This window comes from Eschrichtius robustus, chromosome 6 (genome assembly GCF_028021215.1).
Source record: "Eschrichtius robustus isolate mEscRob2 chromosome 6, mEscRob2.pri, whole genome shotgun sequence".
NCBI lineage: Eukaryota > Metazoa > Chordata > Mammalia > Artiodactyla > Eschrichtiidae > Eschrichtius > Eschrichtius robustus.
Window position 1 is genome coordinate 117,791,676 of NC_090829.1, and position 20,975 is coordinate 117,812,650.

Genomic DNA, 20,975 nt, shown 5'->3' on the forward strand with positions numbered 1-20,975 from the left:
ATTATATATATTTTTGTAGAGGGAAAAAGCTAAGCTCAGAGAATAAGTGACCTACCCAAAGTCGCACAGTCCTCAAATCAGGATCTCCAGTCAATGTGTTTAGGTCAACACTGGGTGTGATGAGATGAATTCAGTAGTAAGACAGGAGGTAGCATAAAGTGAGGGTTACTTCTGTCTTATTTGCATAGCCAAAAAACCTGGTCAAATTTAGAAACTGCTGTTCTTTTGCCTGTATTTAGTCCCTATTCATTTTGCTTTCAACCTTTACATAATTTTAGCATGACTACCCACTTTTATGAAAGAGTATTTGAAGTCTGCATGCTGATGAGTTATACAATTTTCTTTATCGGTGGTGGGGAGATGGAAGTGGGTGTGTGTGTGGGGTGATGGAGTATCTAAAATTTCATCATATTATTTTTCTCAGAACTTATGCCTGTAACGGAAGTTTCTCAACATGAAATGTCATCAATTTGGCCTCACTCAGGAAGTTGCAAGGCACTTGACTGTAACCTCAGAGAATTGGACAGTGTCTAAAAGCTGAAAATTTTTAGCTCGCTGTCATTTTAGAAGTTTCAAAAGTTATTTTATTTCTTAATGAATTCTTTTTACAATTTAATTGATTTTAAAACGCTTCTGATAAAATACTTCAGGGTGAAGATACATTCCTGTTTATATCAGCAATAGAATGGTGGGGGGGAGGAAACCAGAATTTAAATCATCTAATTTTTGCTCTTATCAAAAAAGTATTGTAAAGATTTTATCCATTTACCTGAAATAAAATTTCTCTAACCATGCATACTGTCACAACAAACTTGAATCTGTAAATATAGGCTATCCCTGGGATCAGAATAATCATTGCATTCCAGAACGGTTTTACAACCTTTCTAAACTGAGAGACCAGCTGGTTCCAATGGAGAGGCTGTGGCGAGATTGTGATGCAGATTATCTGATCCAAAGGGTTTTTATGGCATAGTCTTGGGCAGCATATATATTCCATGTCTAAATATTGTTGAGTGATTAAATAAATGAGTGAGACTGGTTCTCTCACCAGGTTTCAGCCTAAGCCAGTGTAATCATCTGGTACACATTAAAATGTCAATCCTTGAACCACCTTCACATCTACCCTTAAAAGACTCGGACTCGTGTCTCTCTCCCAGCCAATAGTGGAAGGTCTAAGTCTCTCAACTACCTCACAACCTTGGATGACCTATTTATTGCCTTTCCACTCCTCTTTATCCAGCTTTCCATGGTCAAGAGAAAAACCTAAGGAAGGTGAGGCTAGAGCTGCAGGGATTGAGTAGGTAAAGTAAAGGCAGCAGTGCTCCCAATATGTACTTCTGTTACAGTGTCCTTTTTTGGTGCTGTGCTCCATGATGGGGCCATCCTACCAGCAAGTGCAACCTCAAGGTGTCTTCACTTTCCTCCTTTCTTCTCTCTTTGCATGAATCCAATTTCTCTTCCTCTGCTTCAGTCTCCTCAAGGCCTCTGCAGCACTTCTGCTGAAAAGTATTTCCCTAAATTCTTGATTGGTACCTTCGTTTGGAAGGGATTGAAGTTGTGGCTGAGGATGTTTCACAGGTGAGATCCACCATTTTACAATCAGGAAGTTCCTTACATGCTTCCCAACCTACAATTTCCTGGCATCTTCATAAAGAAGCTATACTCTCTTGACCTCCCTGAGGCAGCAGGTTGACTAAAGTTTAAAAATTACGGTCAGTGGTTGTGCCGTGTCCAAGGAGGCCCTAGAATAATCTCTTTGAAGTAGTAGTCCTACGAGGAGTGGGGCCATGATGGAGCCAGCATGTTGGAAATTTGAAATTGGAACATGATTTCCTGCTGTGGAGAGGGAAGAACAGAAAGAGACATGTGCTTTACTCCTGACCTGGGCACTACATCTGGGATTAACTCTCATGGATCTGGAAAAATATGCTAGAGATTAACAGTGTAATGTTGTCCCCCAGAATTTGAAATAACACTTTGTGTTTCCTGATTTTTCCTAAGGCGTTATGTTTTATTTATTTAAAAAAACTTTTAGGTCACTTTGGAAGGCATTTACCTATAGATTCAGTAGATTGATTTAAACATAAATATGGAATGTGTTGTATGGGAATAATCATTATATTTAATGCCCTCCAGCAAACAATTCCCAAATGCCCACTCTGTACGTGGTATTACACCAGAGATTAAAAAGACTAAACAAATTAATCTCTGTCACAAGGAGATTACAGTCTCATGGAAGGGCAAATGTCATAATAAATAAAGTATAACATGATAATTGTTGTAACCAACAGAGGTACAAGTTGCTATGGAAACACAAAGAGGAGAACACCAAAAGGAATCATGGAAGGCTTCACAGAGTTAAGTGACTTTGGTGGTGAGTCTCAAGCCAGAAAACAGAGGGTGGATTCTGGATATAGAAAATAGCAGGAGCCACTCCAGGAAAATAAATAACATAAGAAAAGTTGCCAAGGGAATAGTGAATTCAGGGCATTGCAAGTAGATTATTTTGGCTGGAGAATGTAGAGTGAGGGTGGGAGAGGAAAGATATGACTCATAGGGTAGGTTAAAAATTGTTGGGAAGGATTTTCTATATCCCTGAAGGTTTAAATATTATACTAAAGACAATGAAAAGCCATCAAAAAATTTTAAGCTGGGAAGTATGTGATTTAATTTTGTATTAGAAGCTCATTCTGGAGATCGTGTGGAGGATAGATTGGAAGGTAGGGCATTGATAGAATAGAAGTCAGTTGGAAAATTATTGCATCATTTCACACATGAGATTATGAGGTTCCAAAGCAAGACAGCAACTATGGGAATAGATAGAAAGCCATGAATATGAAAGCATTTCTAGAGGTAGGATCCATAGGGCTTGATTACTTATTGAAACTGTATGAAAAGGTACATGTGAGATGAAGCAAGAAATTATTTTTTGCTTTGGGTAACTGGCCGGAGGTTGGTACTGTTAAAGAGAGCGGTAGATTGGGAATAAAACAGGAGAGACAAATTTGCAGAGAAAATCAAGAATTTAGGTAAGTTGAGTTGAAGATTCCTAGAATGCAGTGGACTGAATTGTGCCTCTCCCCATCCCCTTAAATTCAGATGTTGAAGCTCTAAACCCCAGTGTATGGTATTTGGAGATGGGGTCTTTGGGAGATAATTAGGTTTAGATTAGGTCATGAGGGTGGGGACCTCATGATGGGATTAATGCCCTTATAAGAAGAAACACCAGAGAGCTTGCTGTCTCTCTCTGCCATGTTGGAGGCTATCTGCAAGCCAGGAAGAGAGGTCTCACCAGAACCCAACCATGCTGGCAACTTGATCTTGGACTTCTATCTTCTGAAACTGTGAGAAATAAATTTCTGTTGTTTAAGCTACTCAGTCTATGGTGTTTTGTTATGGCAGCCTGAGCTAATACATACAAGTATTCAGGAAGTTGGATAACACAGATCTGAGGTTCAGGAGCGAGACTGAGGTGAGGTAATTGATTTGGAAGTTGTATATATATATATACACAAATACTTTATATATATATACATATAAAAGTGAGAACTGACTATAAAACCTTGTCTGGTAGGAGATATTTTGTCTAAAGTTCTAAGATGAATATACTTTAAGTAACACTAGTCTGGAAAATACCAAATGCATATAGTTCTTTTTATTATTAAAATTAGGGTATTTCAAAATTAAAAATATTTACGCTTAAAGATGAAAAATCTGTACAATTATTAAAATTAGTTTTACTAAATCAGAATTGACAATATATCATTATCTATACTTTCATACAGATAACAGTGAAGAAATCAACAAAAAATAATTACTAAAACTCCAATGTGGATCAGGATAAAATGTCTCCAATATTAACTCACACTTTGCTTGGACAATTAGTTAAACAGACACATGCTCTGTTACTATTCATTCAACGATATACACAAATTCAAAACTGGCAGGTATAAAAAAAGGAAGGTTTTTTTTTTTTTTTTTTTGCAGAATCATTTTGCACTTATAAAATAAAGCCAAATAAGGCTTATGTCGCACATACCAAAAACTTACTCTATCCTTTTTCTGATACAGGTAAGTGAAATATTAACACGTAGCATTTAAAATGATAAATATATATATTATTTACAATAATTGGGAATATTAGAGATATGAGCTTTTATGTACAATCATTCCTATTAAAACATTTTAACTTCAGGTTGTATCTGCAAACACTTCCCTTCCTCTCCTTTTTGATCTTTTATTGATAGTTCAAGAAGAGTTAAAATAGAACACATTTGTAGATGTAAAGTTGATAATATGTATTCAGTCGCTTGGCTCTGTGATAGTAATCTTCTGTACCATGTCGGACAGATTTTCAGACTCCAGATCTTCTTTACCATTATCTGAATTTTCTGATGAGATATAACAACCAGAGTCCCTTGGGCAGTCATCTAACTGTGACTTATTTAAGGAGATGTCTGGGCTTAAGGATAGGGACACGGATTCATTTTCTTGCTCCTGAACAGCTGTAAATGGAAAAGAGGGCAGCAGTTAGGCAAAGCCAAGAAAAGTTTTGTTCATATACTCATTCATCTTTGAGCTATTTTAACTGTTCCAAACTTGACTTCATTACAATTGAAAATTCTGTAAGTAAACAATATGTTTGTTTATTATAAAAGAGTTGTTTGAACTCAAGTATTCAAACCACTGTTTTCTTAGAAGACAAAGTTTTCCCTTTGTTGCTCACTTGCAGTTTCATGGAGTTCATGTGAATGGCTTACATAAGTGAAGATCAATATGGACTCTCATTTTACATTAATAACAAGTTGCCAGAGAAAGCAGATTGCATCCACAGTGTGACTGATGCCTTGTCCAAATACTCCTTAAAGTAACATTAGAAGAAGTCATTTGTAGTTTAAATGTACAATCCAAGTCAATAGTGATCTTCGCGAACAATTCTAGAGTCATGATAATGTGGATTAATGAATAAAAAATCACTATGAGCAACAATATACAATAGGATTTCAATAACCTGGAATTTAACTAATAAAACTTAAGAGTATCCAGAATTTTCCTATGTTTGCATTCATCAGAAAAGTAGACATAGAAACCAAGCTGCTTTTATTTTTTTAACTTTTTTGGCTGTGCCACATGGCTTGCGGGATATTAGTTCCCCCACCAAGGATTGAACCCGGGCCATGGCAGTGAAAGTACCGCACCGAGTCCTAAGCACTGAACCTCCAGGGAATTCCCCAGGTTGCTTTTAGATAGAAACAGTATGTCCATTGAATCTGCCTTTTATAGTTTGTCTGCTACATCATTGTTTATAGTTCTGCATAACAATTATTTATATTCAGAGTGGTAATTCTGTGTCATCAAGGCAGTATTCTGGATTCAACAGGCATTATCTTTTTAGAAAAAAAAATAACATTAGCGATGTAACGAAAGATATTTTTAAAGAACCTAAGCAGCCCTATAGTTTTACTCTCCTCAAGAACATTAAGCATCAGTGTTCTCATTTTCAATGTGAAGTTTCTTTCTGTGCATTGCCTGACACCAGTAAACACATGTTTCTCTGTATCATGAGATGGGTTTCAAGGAAAGGAGATGGATCTTAGGCTGCCACCTCTCAGCTGTATCAGCATGTCTTGCTATTTCCCCTTCGAACCTTGGGGCTTCTCCACTTTGGACATTTGAATAGCCCTACATTGGAAGAACATACATTTCAGGGTGGATTAAGACCGCTGCCTTCAGAGGCTATGCACTTCATCCCCTTCCAGTGAGAATAAAGTAAATCCAAACTTCAAAATCCTTGGAAGAAGGAAATTGTGTAATTGTATAATTTTCCTCAATAGACTCTTAAGTAATTTATCTTTTGGAAATCTACCCTTTATCTTGTCTACACATCTCCTGCTTTTAAATGCATTTTCTAGGCTTCAGATATCTTGCCAACATTAGTTTATGGTCCACTGTGTCTCCAATTGTTATCAACCTCTATTACAAGAGAGAATTAAGCCCTGGTGCCTCAACATCCTTGTACGTAATGAATTAAGTTCTCGTCAATGTACCTACAATGGTACTAGTTATGTACCTTTCATGGAGGAATTGAGAAAAGAGTCACTTAAATTATTTTCTGTATTCTGTGGTTTATATGGGAAACACAAGTTGAGAAAGGTTGGAAAAAATGATAAAAATTTCTTAGTCCACTCATTTTCAAAATGAATCATAGCAGTTCTTTTAACCTTTTCCTCAAAGTTTTCATTTGCAACGATGAAACCACATTTATGCCATTCTTCTTAATCTTCTCCACATTTGTCACAACTTTATTTAACTGTGGACTCAAGTAGCACAAATTTAAGTCTAGTGATGTTATAACTAGTTCTAGGTATAAGGACCTTTAACTTAATATACACCTATTGTGCTTGTTATTTTAAAATGTTAGCTATCATGAAGCATTTTCTCTTTATTAGTTATAATGACCTTCAGGTTTGGGGGAATCTACTTAATATTGGCTAGTCTTTATGAGTATCAGTCATTCATTTTTGTTTCCAAGCCCTTCATTTATGAAAAGGCAGCACTGAAATGGGACCTCATTCTTTAAGGAAAAGCTTTCTCCTCTTCCTTTGCTTTTCGGTCTTACGGCCACTGAAATGAAAGAGCCAGCTCTGTGTTCCATTAGCCAAATGTTTCTGGAAAAGGCCAGAGGAATCAGTCTTTTTGCAATACTTCCTGCCACATCAGCAGTGATCTCCATATTTGGAATGTGCTCCTCTTAGTCAGAATGGCTGTGGGGATAAGGCTGTATTTCCCCAGTTTATATTTGGGCCCATTACCTCAACACAAAATTGAAAGAACTGAGTTCCTACCCACAGACTGACATCCTAAACACTTGGACTTGGCATAATGAAAACTGCTCCCAACACCGTGTTCTATTTAGGTTGATTACTGATGGTGGGGCTCTCTTCAAGATATAAAACTTAGGTTTAAAGAACTCTGATTTCCAAAACTAGCTGTTTTCCTTTCAAAAAATAGATACTTAGTTTGTGATTTCATCCTCAGAAGCCACTATACATTCACCTCAAAGAGTAACAAAGTAAACAAACAGTAAATCTAACTTTAAACAGAGAATGTGTTATTTTAAAAAATATTAGTAATAAAATGTATTTGTTTTTATTTCCACCTGAGAAATGCTGTATCACATTCTCCAAATTCTAGGAATGGTTTGTTTTCAATACAGGTTATTTATTGTAGAAACCTTTCATCTGCAATTTTTACGGAAAAAGGAAATAGTTTCTCAGTATGGAAGTTATGCAGCACAGTAATTTACAGAACAGCAGTAATTTGCTAAATGATTTCCTAATGAAATGAAAACATGACTATGCCTCCTCAAAAGCTTCCCACCAGGCTTGCAGTAATTTTAGGCAGGTGATCAGCCGGAGCCCCTCAACTGTAACTATAAAAAGAAAAGGCAGGTCAGTAAATTATATTATGGAAATGAAAGCTATCTAGCATTCAGTTTTTGTATTTGGAGGGTCAAGAGTTTCCTCTTCTTGTTTTTTTTTTCATCTTGACGCTAATGACTTAGGGATTGGCACAAACCTAGGTCTTCTGCTATGGGTGGTTTTTCCAGCAGAGGAGATGAATTCACACTAACAACTCCACATGTTCTTTCTAAGTCATTTAGTCCCTTCATGTGGCCATGAAGCCAAATAAAGCTAACCGACCTACCTAGAAATTGAAACTGTAACCTTCATCAATTTTGTCCCATGGTCCAATCATCTGAGCTAACCAGGCAAGTAACACACTGGAATAAGAAACAGTTTGCCTACAAAATAAGAGACTTGCCGTAGGATATCTAAGTGCATCTTTTTATACCAAAATATTTCTGATAATATGTTAAGTTAAAAAATTATTATATATAATTTTTATATTATTAAAATTATGTAAAAACATAGAGATATCATATAATTCACAAATGAGTGTTAAAATTTTAGATAGAGTTCCTCTATATTTCTGGATCATATACGTTTTATATTTTATTTTAATAAAGTACAAAAAAAAAATAAAACGATACCATTTTTTAATAAAGCCCCTGAATGCTTTGCAAATATCCCCAAAGCTGTATATTTAAAAAATCTGGGTATATTGGAGAATTAGCAAATAATTTGAAAAAGGGTATATCATATTGCTACCAGCTAACAGCAGGCATGATAGGAGTACAGAAAGCAGCCCCAAACAATTCTGTACTTTATGTAATAAAAATAAAATAATTATGTTAAGAAAAAATTATTTAGGAGATATTTTGTCATAAAGAACTAATTTGAATACTAAAATACTTTATTTCTTCCCAAAATTTTTATGGAATTGTATACAGCCCATGGTTCGACATAAGATAGTCATCAATGGAGATAAAAAGTGGCATGTGATTAGAACATAAGAGAGCTAATGTAATTATTCATAAAATAATTAGGCAATCTCAATTATAAAAAATAGGCAATCTCAATTATACTAAACATGAAGGAAGCTTTAAGGAAATCAAACTAGATTCCTATTGCTGGGAAAATGTTCTCATGCCCTAAGGAGAAAAATCTGCCCTACATTCATGTATTAGAAAGTTAAAGATTTAATACAAAATGTAAACTACTAGTTTTTGCTTGACTTTCCCAGTTTTCTTTACCCAAATATTCCAGATTTTGACTTTACTATCTTGTTTTCCTTAGGTATGAAGCCTCTGTTCTTTAGGCCAAGTACAATATTATAAAGTAACGCAATCCGGAGGGCACTGGAGAATAGCTGACCAATGAAAATTCTCCGTAAACAATGTGTTTAATAAAAAGAATGTAATATTTAGATTAATTAAAGGAAATATGAACTAAAGAAGATCAAGTAAGAAATTTGTTGAAATTCAAATGAAGATACCTCTTGGGTCTTTTGTATTATCCTCCTCTTTTTCTCTAGCCTGGTACCATATCCAAAGAGGAAAAACCAGGCTTAAAGCACATCTTAGGCTGGCTCAAAATCTCATCCTCATTGGTAGCTCCACATGAGTCATCAAGCCAAAACTCAAGCACTCTCCAGATAACTATGGCTATATTTATTTGTCCAGAGGTAGCATCGTCCATGGAGGAACATTCAGTAGGCAACACGGTGTAACTCTTAATTATTTCTTATTCTATCTGTCCTTAAATTACCTGAATATTTTAATTTTCTATTTAGTGACTATTCGGTATTTATTTCACTTGAATACCTACCCACCTTTTGGAAAAACAACAAAAACAAACTAAAAACAGGAATGTCTTCACGGAAAACCAACCAGTTGCTGTTTGCCCGAGGCCATGAGAGAATATGGAGTTGAAATGACTCTCCCTCTGTTTGCAGACCTCTCTTTGCATCCTAGCATTATAGTCTCCTCTCTAATGAGATGTACATCTGTTCACTTACACTCACAACAACTTCCACTCCACTCTGCTGGCTCCTTCAGTAGGGTAGAGGCACACTCACTCAAGATCCAGTCACTCAGCACCGACAGGGACAGCACCATTAGGCTGCCACTTCACTCAAGCACACAGCTCCATGAGAGGCTTTGGTCCCAGGAAATATTTACCCGTGGTTGAGTTGTTGTCACATTGGACTATTTCGATAATGACCAAATAATATTAAAGACTATTATTCCATTGCTAAATTAGGGGCCTTGGAAAGTCAATATCATATTTCTTACAGGTTAAATTAATCCTGTTTACTTGATATGGTGAAAAAATAACCTAACTTCATTATTTTAAAATGTATTGTTATTTGGCAAAAATAACATTACCTTGCATATTACTGATCTACAATTTGCCTTTACAACTTAATATGTTTCGGACATCTTCATGTCAGTATGCATTTCATTCTCCTAATATTTTCCTACCATTTTATTGTTCACATATATCTTAATTTATTTATAACAAATTAATTACTGTTGGAAGTTCACATTGGTTTTAGTTTTTAATGAAACTCCTCGTAGTTTAGCTAGTGTTTTTATGCATTTGTAGAAATTAATCAAATTCCTAAAACTGGAGCTTCTGCATAAAAAATTATGCACATTTTAAACTTTGACAGTTTTTACATTATCTCCTTCGAGAAAGGTACTCATTTACACACTTGCACACTCAAGTGCACACATGGTTAGAGTACACATAAAACGAATCTTGACACATATCAGCACCCACCTGCCCGTTACAAAAACTTTTGTGTGTAAAGTGGGATTGCAGGGGACTTTAAGTTTTATAAACAGAAAAAAGTTTTGCTCACTATTTGCAGATCTCTTCACTCCCTCATTCAACATGTATGCATTCTACAAGGCATCTGTTATCCATCCACTCAATGCAAAGTGTGGTGCTAGGGGCTTTGGGAAGGTACATGGTAATAGAGAATTCGGTCTTGTTTGGCCAGGGTAAACACTACAAAGCCATGCCTAGTATACAATCACAGTGCAATATAAAAACAAGTACAGGAATGCCCTACATGTACAGACATTATAAGTGACTGAGGTGAAAATTCTATGAACTCTTTCCTCTGGAGATTGTTCTCTGGTTGAAGTACAAAATGTTTCTATTTCATTTTATTGTTCTTTGTATTATACAGAATATGGCATCTAACATAATTTTAATCTTAGGGGGTAAAACCAAAACAATCTGAAGAAAGTAAATTTCATAAAGCAAAATTTCTATGACTAGAAATAGATATTAAATGCATATTTATAAATATATAAATGTAAATTGCCTGGGTGCCTTCTCTGTCTCTGTGGATAGTTAGCATATATTTTCTTAAAGGCCACACATTTCTTGAATCTAGATCCAAATCATATGGCAAGTGGGTTGGAAACACCAGGCACACATGTCAGGGGCTAATGCACCAGGCTACCCTGGCACACTGTCAGGCCGACTGCTGGACTGCTGCTTGGCATAGCTACAAGCCTCCCCTGCTGGCAGCTCATGTTCCAGGCTCCTGGCTGGGCCTTGCCATTTGCCCTGTATCGTTTGGGGCAGGGAGGCAGGCAGGAAGACACAACTGGGGATAGCTGAGCAATGAGGGGCTGCTGTGACCACAGCTGGTGTCGACAGCCTGGCACACAACCCACCCTCCCCCTTCCTCCTCACTGAACACTGCAAACAAAGGTTGCAGGTAGTAAGCTCCAATATGTTACAGACACATTCTAGTATAGTTTGTTTATTCTGTTACTAAGTTGTTTTTGGTTTTCAATTTAAATTGTAATTATCCCTCTGTTATGGGGAAAACAAGATATTTCCATCACCTGTTTTCCCCAAGGACAATAGTACACATTCTCATAGACACACTTTTAAGACACATCAAAGTGCTTCTAAATGTAGGCAAAGAGAAACAAGTTCGGAATAAAAGGAGCTGTTTAACAATAAACAGCAGTTACCTATCTTATTATTTTAAAGAGCCATTTCTCAGCAAGGCAAAGGGGTTTTGAAGGTTGTGTTTATGGAAAAATACACACACATATATTCTCTATTCTCTTTTTTCCTTGCTGGGAATATTTATTCAAAGTGAACAAACAATTTTAAAATTCAGAAGATAAATAGAAAAAATCTAAGGTGCACAAAATAAACAGATTCTGCTCTTTTGCTCCTTCAAGAGCCGAGTACTTCACCCTAATTTTTCTTCTCCTTCTAACCTCATCTAGATTCCCAGCTGAAGGAGCCAGTAGCCTAATTCTGCTCAGTTCTAATGCAACATGAGAACAAATTCAGAATATCTCTCTCTGTACTGGTCTTGCCTAGGACTGCAGAACCCAAAGTCGTTATTCTACTCCAGAGGTAATACTGTGATCAGCCCTAACACCACTTGCCAGCCCTACTGTCAGCTTCTTGGAGAAGCATCCTTACCTCCTGTCAAGTAGTGACCTAAAAAAGTTTAATCCGGTTAACATTTTCAAGGTCAGAGTGGGTACAATGCTATCTATTTTGGCCTAAGAGAACAGGGAAATTGCTTGCTCTAAGTCTTAGATTTCTGTTTGTCCCTGTTCCATCCCCCATCCTCTTGGTCCCTCTAGATGTATTAAAGGCTCACATGGAGCTTGTGGTCTTTTCTACCTAATCTCAAAGCTTTAACTCCTGCCCTCAAAACAGGGGCCCACTCTGCTCAATTTTTATATTGAATGATAAGCAAAGCAAAACTTTCCAGTTTCCAACCTAAGAAGCAATGAAACTCTAAACTAGGAATTTATTGACATTCCCCATACTGACATTATTCAGTGATCAAAATAAAATGCATACATAAAATCCTGGCCAATTTGCATACCCCATTCTTACACACACAAAAAAAGCTAACTATTTTTAACCTATGACTATGACATGCATTTGTTTTTAATAACGTCTCAGTTTTATACAACCACACATTCAAGGTCTTTATCATTCAAGGTACATGAAGGTTGTGCATTTAAGCTTTAGCATGGTTGTAGAAGATATGATTCACAGAGTAGAGAATAGATAAAAATAAGCATGCAGCAGCATGGTGCCGAATCATCAGAACTCACCATCTTATCAACAAATAGAAGTCATTCTTCTTTATTTCTTGAGCAAAGCAGTTTCATATAAGATAAATAGCTTTCAGTCAGAATAGCCTAACATGCAATATGCATCTTTTTGACATGTATATTCTAATACTACTTTAGACCGGTAAGATTAAAGGAAGAAAAATCTCAGGGTTGTGTGTTGACAACAAACACAGGTCGAATCTACATTTTGTCCATTTTTCATCTCCCAGAATTTGGCTCAGTGTGTGTATGTTTGTACATTACTGGATATTATTAAATGATCAACCTCTAGTGACCTTCAAGTACTGTTTTCTGAAGTTTTATAAAGAGAAATAATTCAGGGAATTTTTACTTTTTTAGGTCAAACATGGAAAGTCACATCATGCTTTGGAGATACTGTCTTTTGTTTTCAGAGACCAGGGCGTAGCAGAATGTGTTTCTAATAGATTTAGGAGACTGGGTTCTAGGTATGTGACCTTGAGAAGGCTACTTAACTACTCTAGTTTTAGTTTCCCCATCTTGTATAGGAAGAATTTGGGTCAGACGGTTTTTAAAATTATACCTAGCTCTAATATGATATCATCCATAAATTATTATTCTTTTGTTAACATAGAAAGTAGATGGGTGATGAGGGAGGCCTTCAGTGGCCCATGCCTTTGGCACTGGACTGAGCTTCCCTCTGTGGGTCTCTGCTGAGCACACTTGTATTGCTGAAAGCCCTGTTTCCCATGGCTCTCTGGCCCCTTCCATTCACAAATCTTGTTTCAATGAGGCCATAGTAGCCTTTCACCTTTCAGGGCGTCATGCTGTCGCAAAGTTTCCGGTCTCACTTAAATATTAACTTCCACTTTCTGAGATGGAAAACTGAACTGAAGCTCTTGGGAAAATTGACCAAGTAGAAAACTTGAATTTTCAAATAGTCACTGTTCTATTCATATTTACCAGTTTGTATGTGTGGAAGAAAGAACTTGGATCTTTAGAGTAGACTGCCTTTGATTAAAACTCCAGCTCTGCTACTAATCTAGCTGTTTGGCCTCTTTGAAATTCATCTCTGAAATATGTTCTCATCTATAAAATGGGCAAAATACCTACATGGATGTTATTGTAGACAAAAAGCAATTATTTACAAGTGCTCAAAAAATACTCTTCTTCCTCCCTCTACTTCAGCATCAGCTTATTTTGGAGAGTATTGACAATGACACTGAAAATTATCAATTACAAGAAATCTACAGAATCCATTTCTCAGCGTAATATTGCTTAGTGAGGATCCACGTTCTGAAACGACGAGATGTGAAAGAAACTGCCTCATTTCCTTTGAAGATATTGTTACACCGGTTTACACTGATCAGTTTTGTTTTGGCTTGTACTTTTGAGGAAATAGGCTACTTTCTTAAGTTTGACCTCTGTCTGCCTCTGTGACCCGATTCCCCTCGCTTCTGCATCTCCTAGCCTCCACAACGTCAAAGAATGCATACAAACTCCTAGGCCAAAGGACGAAATCAATTCTGTGGGTGTCAAATTAGTGATGCATGTGAAAACTCTTTGAAAAGGATGAGGATCTATGCAAACTCAAGACAGTAAGTAAGGATTAAATAAGGTACAGTTTCTAAAAAAGTAAATTAATTCTCACTAGATAAAAGGCCAGTGTATAACACCCATGTGCAGTTCAACTATGCCATTTTGTGAGGCATATGAGGGAGGATATAGGAAAGCTCACGAAGGGACAGTCAGGAGACCTGGGTCCTAAATAGAACTTTCCTCTTTACTCTCAAGCTGGGCTGGGTAAGAAAGTATAACATAGCATCACAAACACTGGTGCTAGCTTTCTAATTCACTAAGTGCGTGAGCTTGGACAAGTTGCTTATCTTCTCAATTTCTCATTATAAAAATAGAGATGATACTAGCTCACAGAGTTGTGGAGAGCATTGAAGAAGAAAATAAATGTAAAGATCTTGGCTCAAAGTTTTAGTCAGAGAACATGTTCAAAGAATAATTAATGATTATTATTAATATTACTTGTGAAAGAGAAGGTTGGATTAGATGATCTAAGTTCTTTTTCTCCTTTAAAATTAGACACCTTTCCCCCTATTTTCTAACAAAATACTCCTTGCAGAGTTTGGCACTCCCTGAGCTCAGAGTTTTGGGAGCCTGGCCAGATTTAATAAGAAGAATGCTCAGATTGGGCAGTTGTAAAAACAAAAGCTATCCCATCTTTACAAATCCAGTTAGCGTAGCCAATATTCAAGGGAATCTACATGTGTTACTCCATCTTTAGTTTATACTTACAAATACAGAGAACCATCTCAGATAATAAAAGTAAGTGCTGAATATTTTTGCAAGCTATTATAGCATTTTGAAAGAATACTGTAAACACGTACAAGATGTGACTCTACGGTAATGAAACAAATTTTCTTGTGTGGCGCAAAGGCTCATTAGCTCAGAGCCATGCTCTGTGCTGTTCTACAGAAGTTGCATATGACATTTCTCACTAATGGCTCATGCTGTCACTAAATATTTGTTTCTAACTCCCTCAGTTTTTGGGAATGTGGACATCCACTTGTGTGTAAATTAATAGCTCTGCAGAATTTAAATGAGGTATCCAGAAAAGCCCTTTTGTTTTCTGAATCCAGTAAGGAAAAAAAAGGCCCTCTTTCTAATGATATATTTGACCAGAGTTGTTGTTTCCAAATGTATAAGAAAATACTTATTTTATTGGAAAGAATGCTTTATATGATTCTCAGTAAATAAAGCTGGGGCTTTGTTTTTAATGATCTTACTGTTTACATTAAACTGTGATTCTACGCTAGGGAGAAGAGTAGGTGTGCATACTTACTTTCTTCATCAAGAAGATTTTCAGCAGCTGATAGTAACCTCATCCTATCTTCTGGGTTTTTAATGTTTAATTCAATGAGATGACTCTCTTTTATATCCTTTAAATCTTCTAGGGTCTCGTAACCATTGAGCAAAAGTGTTGAGGTGTATTCCTGTGGGGAAGAAAAAATATGTATAATATAAGCTAGCCAGATTCAAATATTTTATTTTTAGTTCTCTTTAGATTTAAAAATAAAGTGTAGGAATGCATGGAAACCAAAGGTGCCAACAGAACTTTTGCTTAACTTTATTTTATTTGTACTAGTTTTCCACATATGAACTTGGGGGCATTTAAACAGTATGTTGTACAGTTCTCACCTTCTGGAAGGACAAATGTAAAGAAGAAATGACTACCTTAAGCTATACAATGCTAAATCATGGATCAATTAAATAGCTGAATCATTCATCCCATTTGGCAATTTTTCACTTCTCAAATAGTGAAATTGACAAAGCTAGTATGTTATTAAGTCTATCAATAAAATGCCTCTAATACAGTATATTATAATAATATTTCTGGATCTATATCTTTTCTTGTTTGCTTGGTTGCAAAATCATCTACCCTCATTGACTTCTTGGAGTAGGTTAAAAAATGAATTTGAAACAGACCCAATTTATATAAAAAAGTATACTTAGCATTTTGGTTGAAAGGCATTATAGAAACCTAAGGAATCTCAGACTTTCTATTTATTTAAAAGCTTTCATTAAGCATGAAAGCACTGTGGTTGGGAAAAGTATTGTTTCCGTTTCTTATCATGTATATTTTGCCCATCATTTGCATCAATATAAATTAGTTTAAAATTCATAGACTTCTGATTTCAAAGTCTGTTATGTTATTTATGTAACTTCTGTTCTCTCTAACAATAGAAATGCAAAGTGAATTTGAATGCTTTTCAACTTTCTCAGATATTCCTCCCATTTTACTTGATCATAATTTCAATATCCTTATTTTAGTTACTAAAATTGAGTAAGAGGAGGTATAAAAGTTTTAAGTAATCAGAAAGAACTTATTACTAGCCCTTTATTTATTTTTAAAAAAGGGAAAGAAGGAGTAGCAATTCAACTCTTTTAAAAATGATGTGTCCTAGAAGGAGCACTGAGTTAGAACAGAAAAAAAAATAAAAATTCCCATCCTGATGTAACAACTGTGGGTTCTTGAGTAAGGTATTTCACTTCCTTAGACCTTGGTTTTTTCATAGGTCACAGAACAAACAAGTAGCTGAAGCAGGATTCAAACTTGTGCTTCCTCCAAGGAGTACCCCATTTGGGGGACACCAATAGTAATATTGAAAGGCCTATGTAATGTGTCTACAGACAAGAATGCAACTAGATAATTCAGGAAAAACAGTTAAGGAAAGATTAATTGGCTATTGTCTTGATGAATTTTGAAAACTGTCAAAGTACTGCTGTGTTAATTTTCGAAATGGATTGCAAAACAGTAAATTGAGTGAGGCTAAGCATATTGTATGTACATGCCATTTAACAACATAGATATTTCATAAAAATTTTTCTCATGTAACAAGAAGATAATTGGATCTTAAATATAGACAACACAGTTTTCTTAACACAATCATTATGAGGGCTTAATGATCACTGTTTCCTAACAAATTACTTTAAAAACAATTAATTTAGTTATCTTCTCTTGACTTGCTTTTGATCTCTGCTCTATAGAAAATACAATTTTCTTTTCATTTCTCCTTTCAATTCTCTGAATCTTTACCTTCACTCTTTACATTCTCTTTATCATTCTCATTACATGTTTTCTCTGGGCCTTTTATTCTCCCAAGTATATTTCATTTTTCACTGCACTTTCTCAACCTAATCTCTACTGCGACTGCTAAGTACCATTAAAGTTTAGTCCAAAGGATGTTATATCAAGACCTGTCCTCGCATAATAAAAGTAATAAAGGGTATATATAAACTGTTTTTGGAAAACAGATTTTCCCTTTCTGTAAGTCATGTATTTTTTAACTACACAAACACTGACCCATTCTCAATTACTCCATCCGTATGCCACCAAAATCAAACAGGCCATAGGTTTGCTAACCTGAAGGTGAATCCTCTCTAAGAACTCCTGCAGAGTCTTAGGTTTTTCTTTTCCACTCCTTCTGTGTGCCTTTATTTTCTTGGGGGCTGCTTCTTCTTCTGAGATGACGTCCACATAAATAAATTTGAAGTTTCCCACCTTATTGTTCAACATTCCTGTCCACATCCCCATTGGCGTTTTGCAGATAATGTCTATGATATCTCCTTTCTAAAGACAAAGAAATATACAAATTAGATTTCAGAGAACTCTGGTGTTCATGACAATTGGTAGAAAGAATGGAATCATTGAAAATTAGAATAATGAGGGCATTACACTAAGGGGGTTTAGAGTTAAAAATAAATCTAAGAGGAAATTTCTTTTAAAAGTTTAAGGAAACTATTTACTGGTAATATTGAAGAAAACCCCAACATGCTTGAAGAAAGGCTCCTAAATGTATTTGATGATGTGTTTATGTTTCTGGTATCATATCAACTTATCAACTTATATTTGTAGAGCATCCTATAGTTTACAAAACACTTTTGCATTCATTAAGTCATTTTATGCCCACAACACACCTCTTAGATATATATGCGAGGTGTCATTATTACTCTAAATATTACAGAAAAAGAAATGCAAGCATTAAATAATTTCCCAAGAGCTTACAGGAAGTTAGTGGCAGAACCAGAACTCAAGCCTAAGTTGTTTGAACTCAAAAATAATGCTCTTTTTATTTATCCTGTCAAAACAACATATATGTAGCAAAGCTCAAGCTATCATTCCTGGAGGGGGTCCCAAGTAAGGAAGGGGAAGAAAGACAAGTCTATGACTGTCTATGCTTCTAGTTCATCTGAAAAATTCATCTACAGTGTGAAATAAATCCACCTCAAGTATTGTATGCATCTAAAATAATGAAAATGTTCAGAACTTTGTACATAGCAAATATGTAACAAAAGTATATATGCACTAAGGATAAATTAAGCTAATTATCCTAGATTAATTAATAATTAATTACTAATTACTTATTTAACACTTAGGTTGAGCTCCACAGCAAAGTTTGTATTGAAGTATGAATGAAATGCATTGGGCTAGACAAACCAGTTGGTCTGTCTCTTTATTCACATCTAAGACTAAGACTGCAGGAGTTACTGGCAAGAGTAGAAAACTCCACAGGGTATTTTTTTGTAAAAAGAGTTGATTTCTATGCAAATACAGTGTCTACATTTGTGTCATAGTTACTCCTTTGAGACTTACAGCTTTCTACCTCAGAGATGACATTATAGATTCTGATATTTTTGCCATTTTAGGGGTCTACCCTCAAACAAAGCATTAAGTCTGCTACTAAAAATATTTTTTTCTGCTGCTCTGTGAATGTGTATTCTTCCATCTAAAACATGGATTTTATTTGTAATAGTAGAATTCAATGTGATTAAAAGATCTGGTCTTTCCAATTTATGATAGTCTGCCCTTTAGACCCTATGAGCTGTTCGCCTAGTTTTTCCTGTCTTTAACTATAGGGAATCAAATCCTAGGCTAGATGGGATCAGCTAAGCAGACCTAGAAAATCCCCAGAAGCTCTGGGGGAAGTTTCAAAGTATGGCAGTCCTATGCTACAGCCTTCTTATTATCCTTTAAACTTGTAAAAAATATACATTACAGGTAAGCCCACAGATCACAAGCAAAAATCCAATTTCATTTCGGATAAGACCCTGGATGGTGAACAACAGTATTCAATACCCAGTGTGTCTGTGGGATTCCTTATTGTGTCCTACTCGAGCTCCACAAATGTCCCCTTAGGCAGCACAAACGGTGGTGCAACCTTTGTGCTGTGAAGCCCTCACCGCAAAAGAAAATGAACAAAGAGGATAAGAATAAAAAAAGGGAATTCAGGGGGGAATATCACTGAGAGAAAGTTGTCAGGTTACTCATGCTATTTGCAAGTATTGATTTAAGTATTGAAGTTGCCTGGCCAAGTCAGGTTCCCAAAACGTTTGCTCTGCTGGGCTCTTGCCTGATATTTCCATTTTCTCTCCCTCTCCTTGGCTTCAGGTAGAACTGGGCACCTCCAGCAACTTGTGAGGATTTGGGTTTTCAGAAAAATGTAGACAATTCCTTCTTCCCGAATAAGCTCAGATTCTACATTATGTACATAATGCAACTTTTGCAAATAGCCTCAAAACACTGATCCCCCTACTCTACCTCTCATGTTTTGTCTGAACTCCTGCCGTAGTGCACCAGTACCCGGTTCTCCTATTGGGAAGAACGCGCTCACCCCCTAGTTCCCCATACTTGCACTTCCTGAGAAAGATCATACACCCAGCCCTAGACAAACCATACGGAATGCCGCTATGATGTGCACACACCTTGATTTTGAGGGAGTCAGTGTCATAAGGGCTCGGTGTGAAACTGGTATGTACGCGGGCACGGCCACAGAATGGTCCGGAGTAGGGGCCATCATCGTCGAGTCGAAAGCTGTCCCGGTTACTTGTACCGTCTGAACAGCTTGTTATTCCACCTGATAAAGGCAAAGCAGAGGTTAATAGTTCTCACTGAAGGTTCATAACATTCTGAACCATCACCTGGACATAACAACTAAGCAGGAATAATGCCGAAGCATTGGATGCCAGCCTCCTGAGGCGGCTCTAAGTGACCGATCCCTGTTTCTGCCTCCCAGTCGTTTTCCACCAGGGACTTCTGTCCTCTGAGCCATTTCTGATCTTCCTCCAGTCAACCTGACCATTCTTTCCTCTACCACCAACCCAAACACTCTTACTTCAGTCTCTATCATCTGATCCAGTAGCACAGTGCTTTGAGCATTGGATACTTGCTAAAGAGGCAGACAGTATAGACTTAATTCCCTGTACAAGCCAGATAATTAATTTTGTACATGTAAACAAAGGCAGAAACCTATAGCGACAGTTTGATCTTTGTGCGCTATTGATCAGGAATGGTCAAAGCATAAGACCACAAGCTTCCCTACAACTTATCACAATGTAGCAAAAATAGTGTCTCAGACTTCCTGTTGTGTACCAAAAGCCATTTTGAGGCAACATCTCTGTGTATAAAAGGTAGCATTTTTGCTTGTTGCGTGAGGGTCAGGGAAAGAGGAAGTGTGTTCCAATGTCTGTACTCCTAAACTGTTGAAAATTGTTCTAAACTGGGCTTTTTAAACGGCTCCAAATCCTTGCTCTCTGGTCCTCTTCCTTTCTGATTTTGAACCTCAAGGGGGGAAAAAAAGAGATTCCATTTTTCCTGCCTGCCTGGGGGCAAGAATGGCTCCCAGTGGAAGTAACTCTGAGTCTCCCTCCTGCTCTCACTTGTCACCTCACTTTTTCCTTCAGTGTGGCCTTTCAGTGCTCTGCTTCATGAGGGAACAGCCCCAGTATCTCTGCCATTCTTTCAAATAAGTGTAGAAATAAGAGAAAGATCCTTAGCGAGTCTCCATTTTTTTTTTTTTTTTTAAATATGGACTGGTGTAAAAGAAAGGTGAGTTGAATCTAGTCACAGAAATTAAGTTGTTTATGATAACAGCCAGTAGACCCCCATCTCCTCACACCCTCCCTT

At 36.5% G+C, this 20,975-nt stretch overlaps 1 protein-coding gene across 2 annotated transcripts in view; it reads right to left on the reverse strand.

Annotated features, from left to right (window-relative positions):
* Nucleotides 1–4,302: 4,302 nt before the first annotated feature.
* The window catches only part of SAMSN1 (SAM domain, SH3 domain and nuclear localization signals 1), a 106,290-nt gene continuing 89,617 nt past the window's right edge, over nucleotides 4,303–20,975 (reverse strand). For both annotated transcript variants that reach the window (XM_068545718.1, XM_068545719.1), the window contains 4 exons: nucleotides 19,775–19,926; nucleotides 17,436–17,642; nucleotides 15,354–15,504; nucleotides 4,303–4,505 (listed from right to left, as the gene is read on the reverse strand). In XM_068545718.1, coding sequence (XP_068401819.1) covers nucleotides 4,303–4,505; nucleotides 15,354–15,504; nucleotides 17,436–17,642; nucleotides 19,775–19,926 — 713 coding nt within the window. The remainder of the gene's footprint in view (nucleotides 4,506–15,353; nucleotides 15,505–17,435; nucleotides 17,643–19,774; nucleotides 19,927–20,975) is intronic.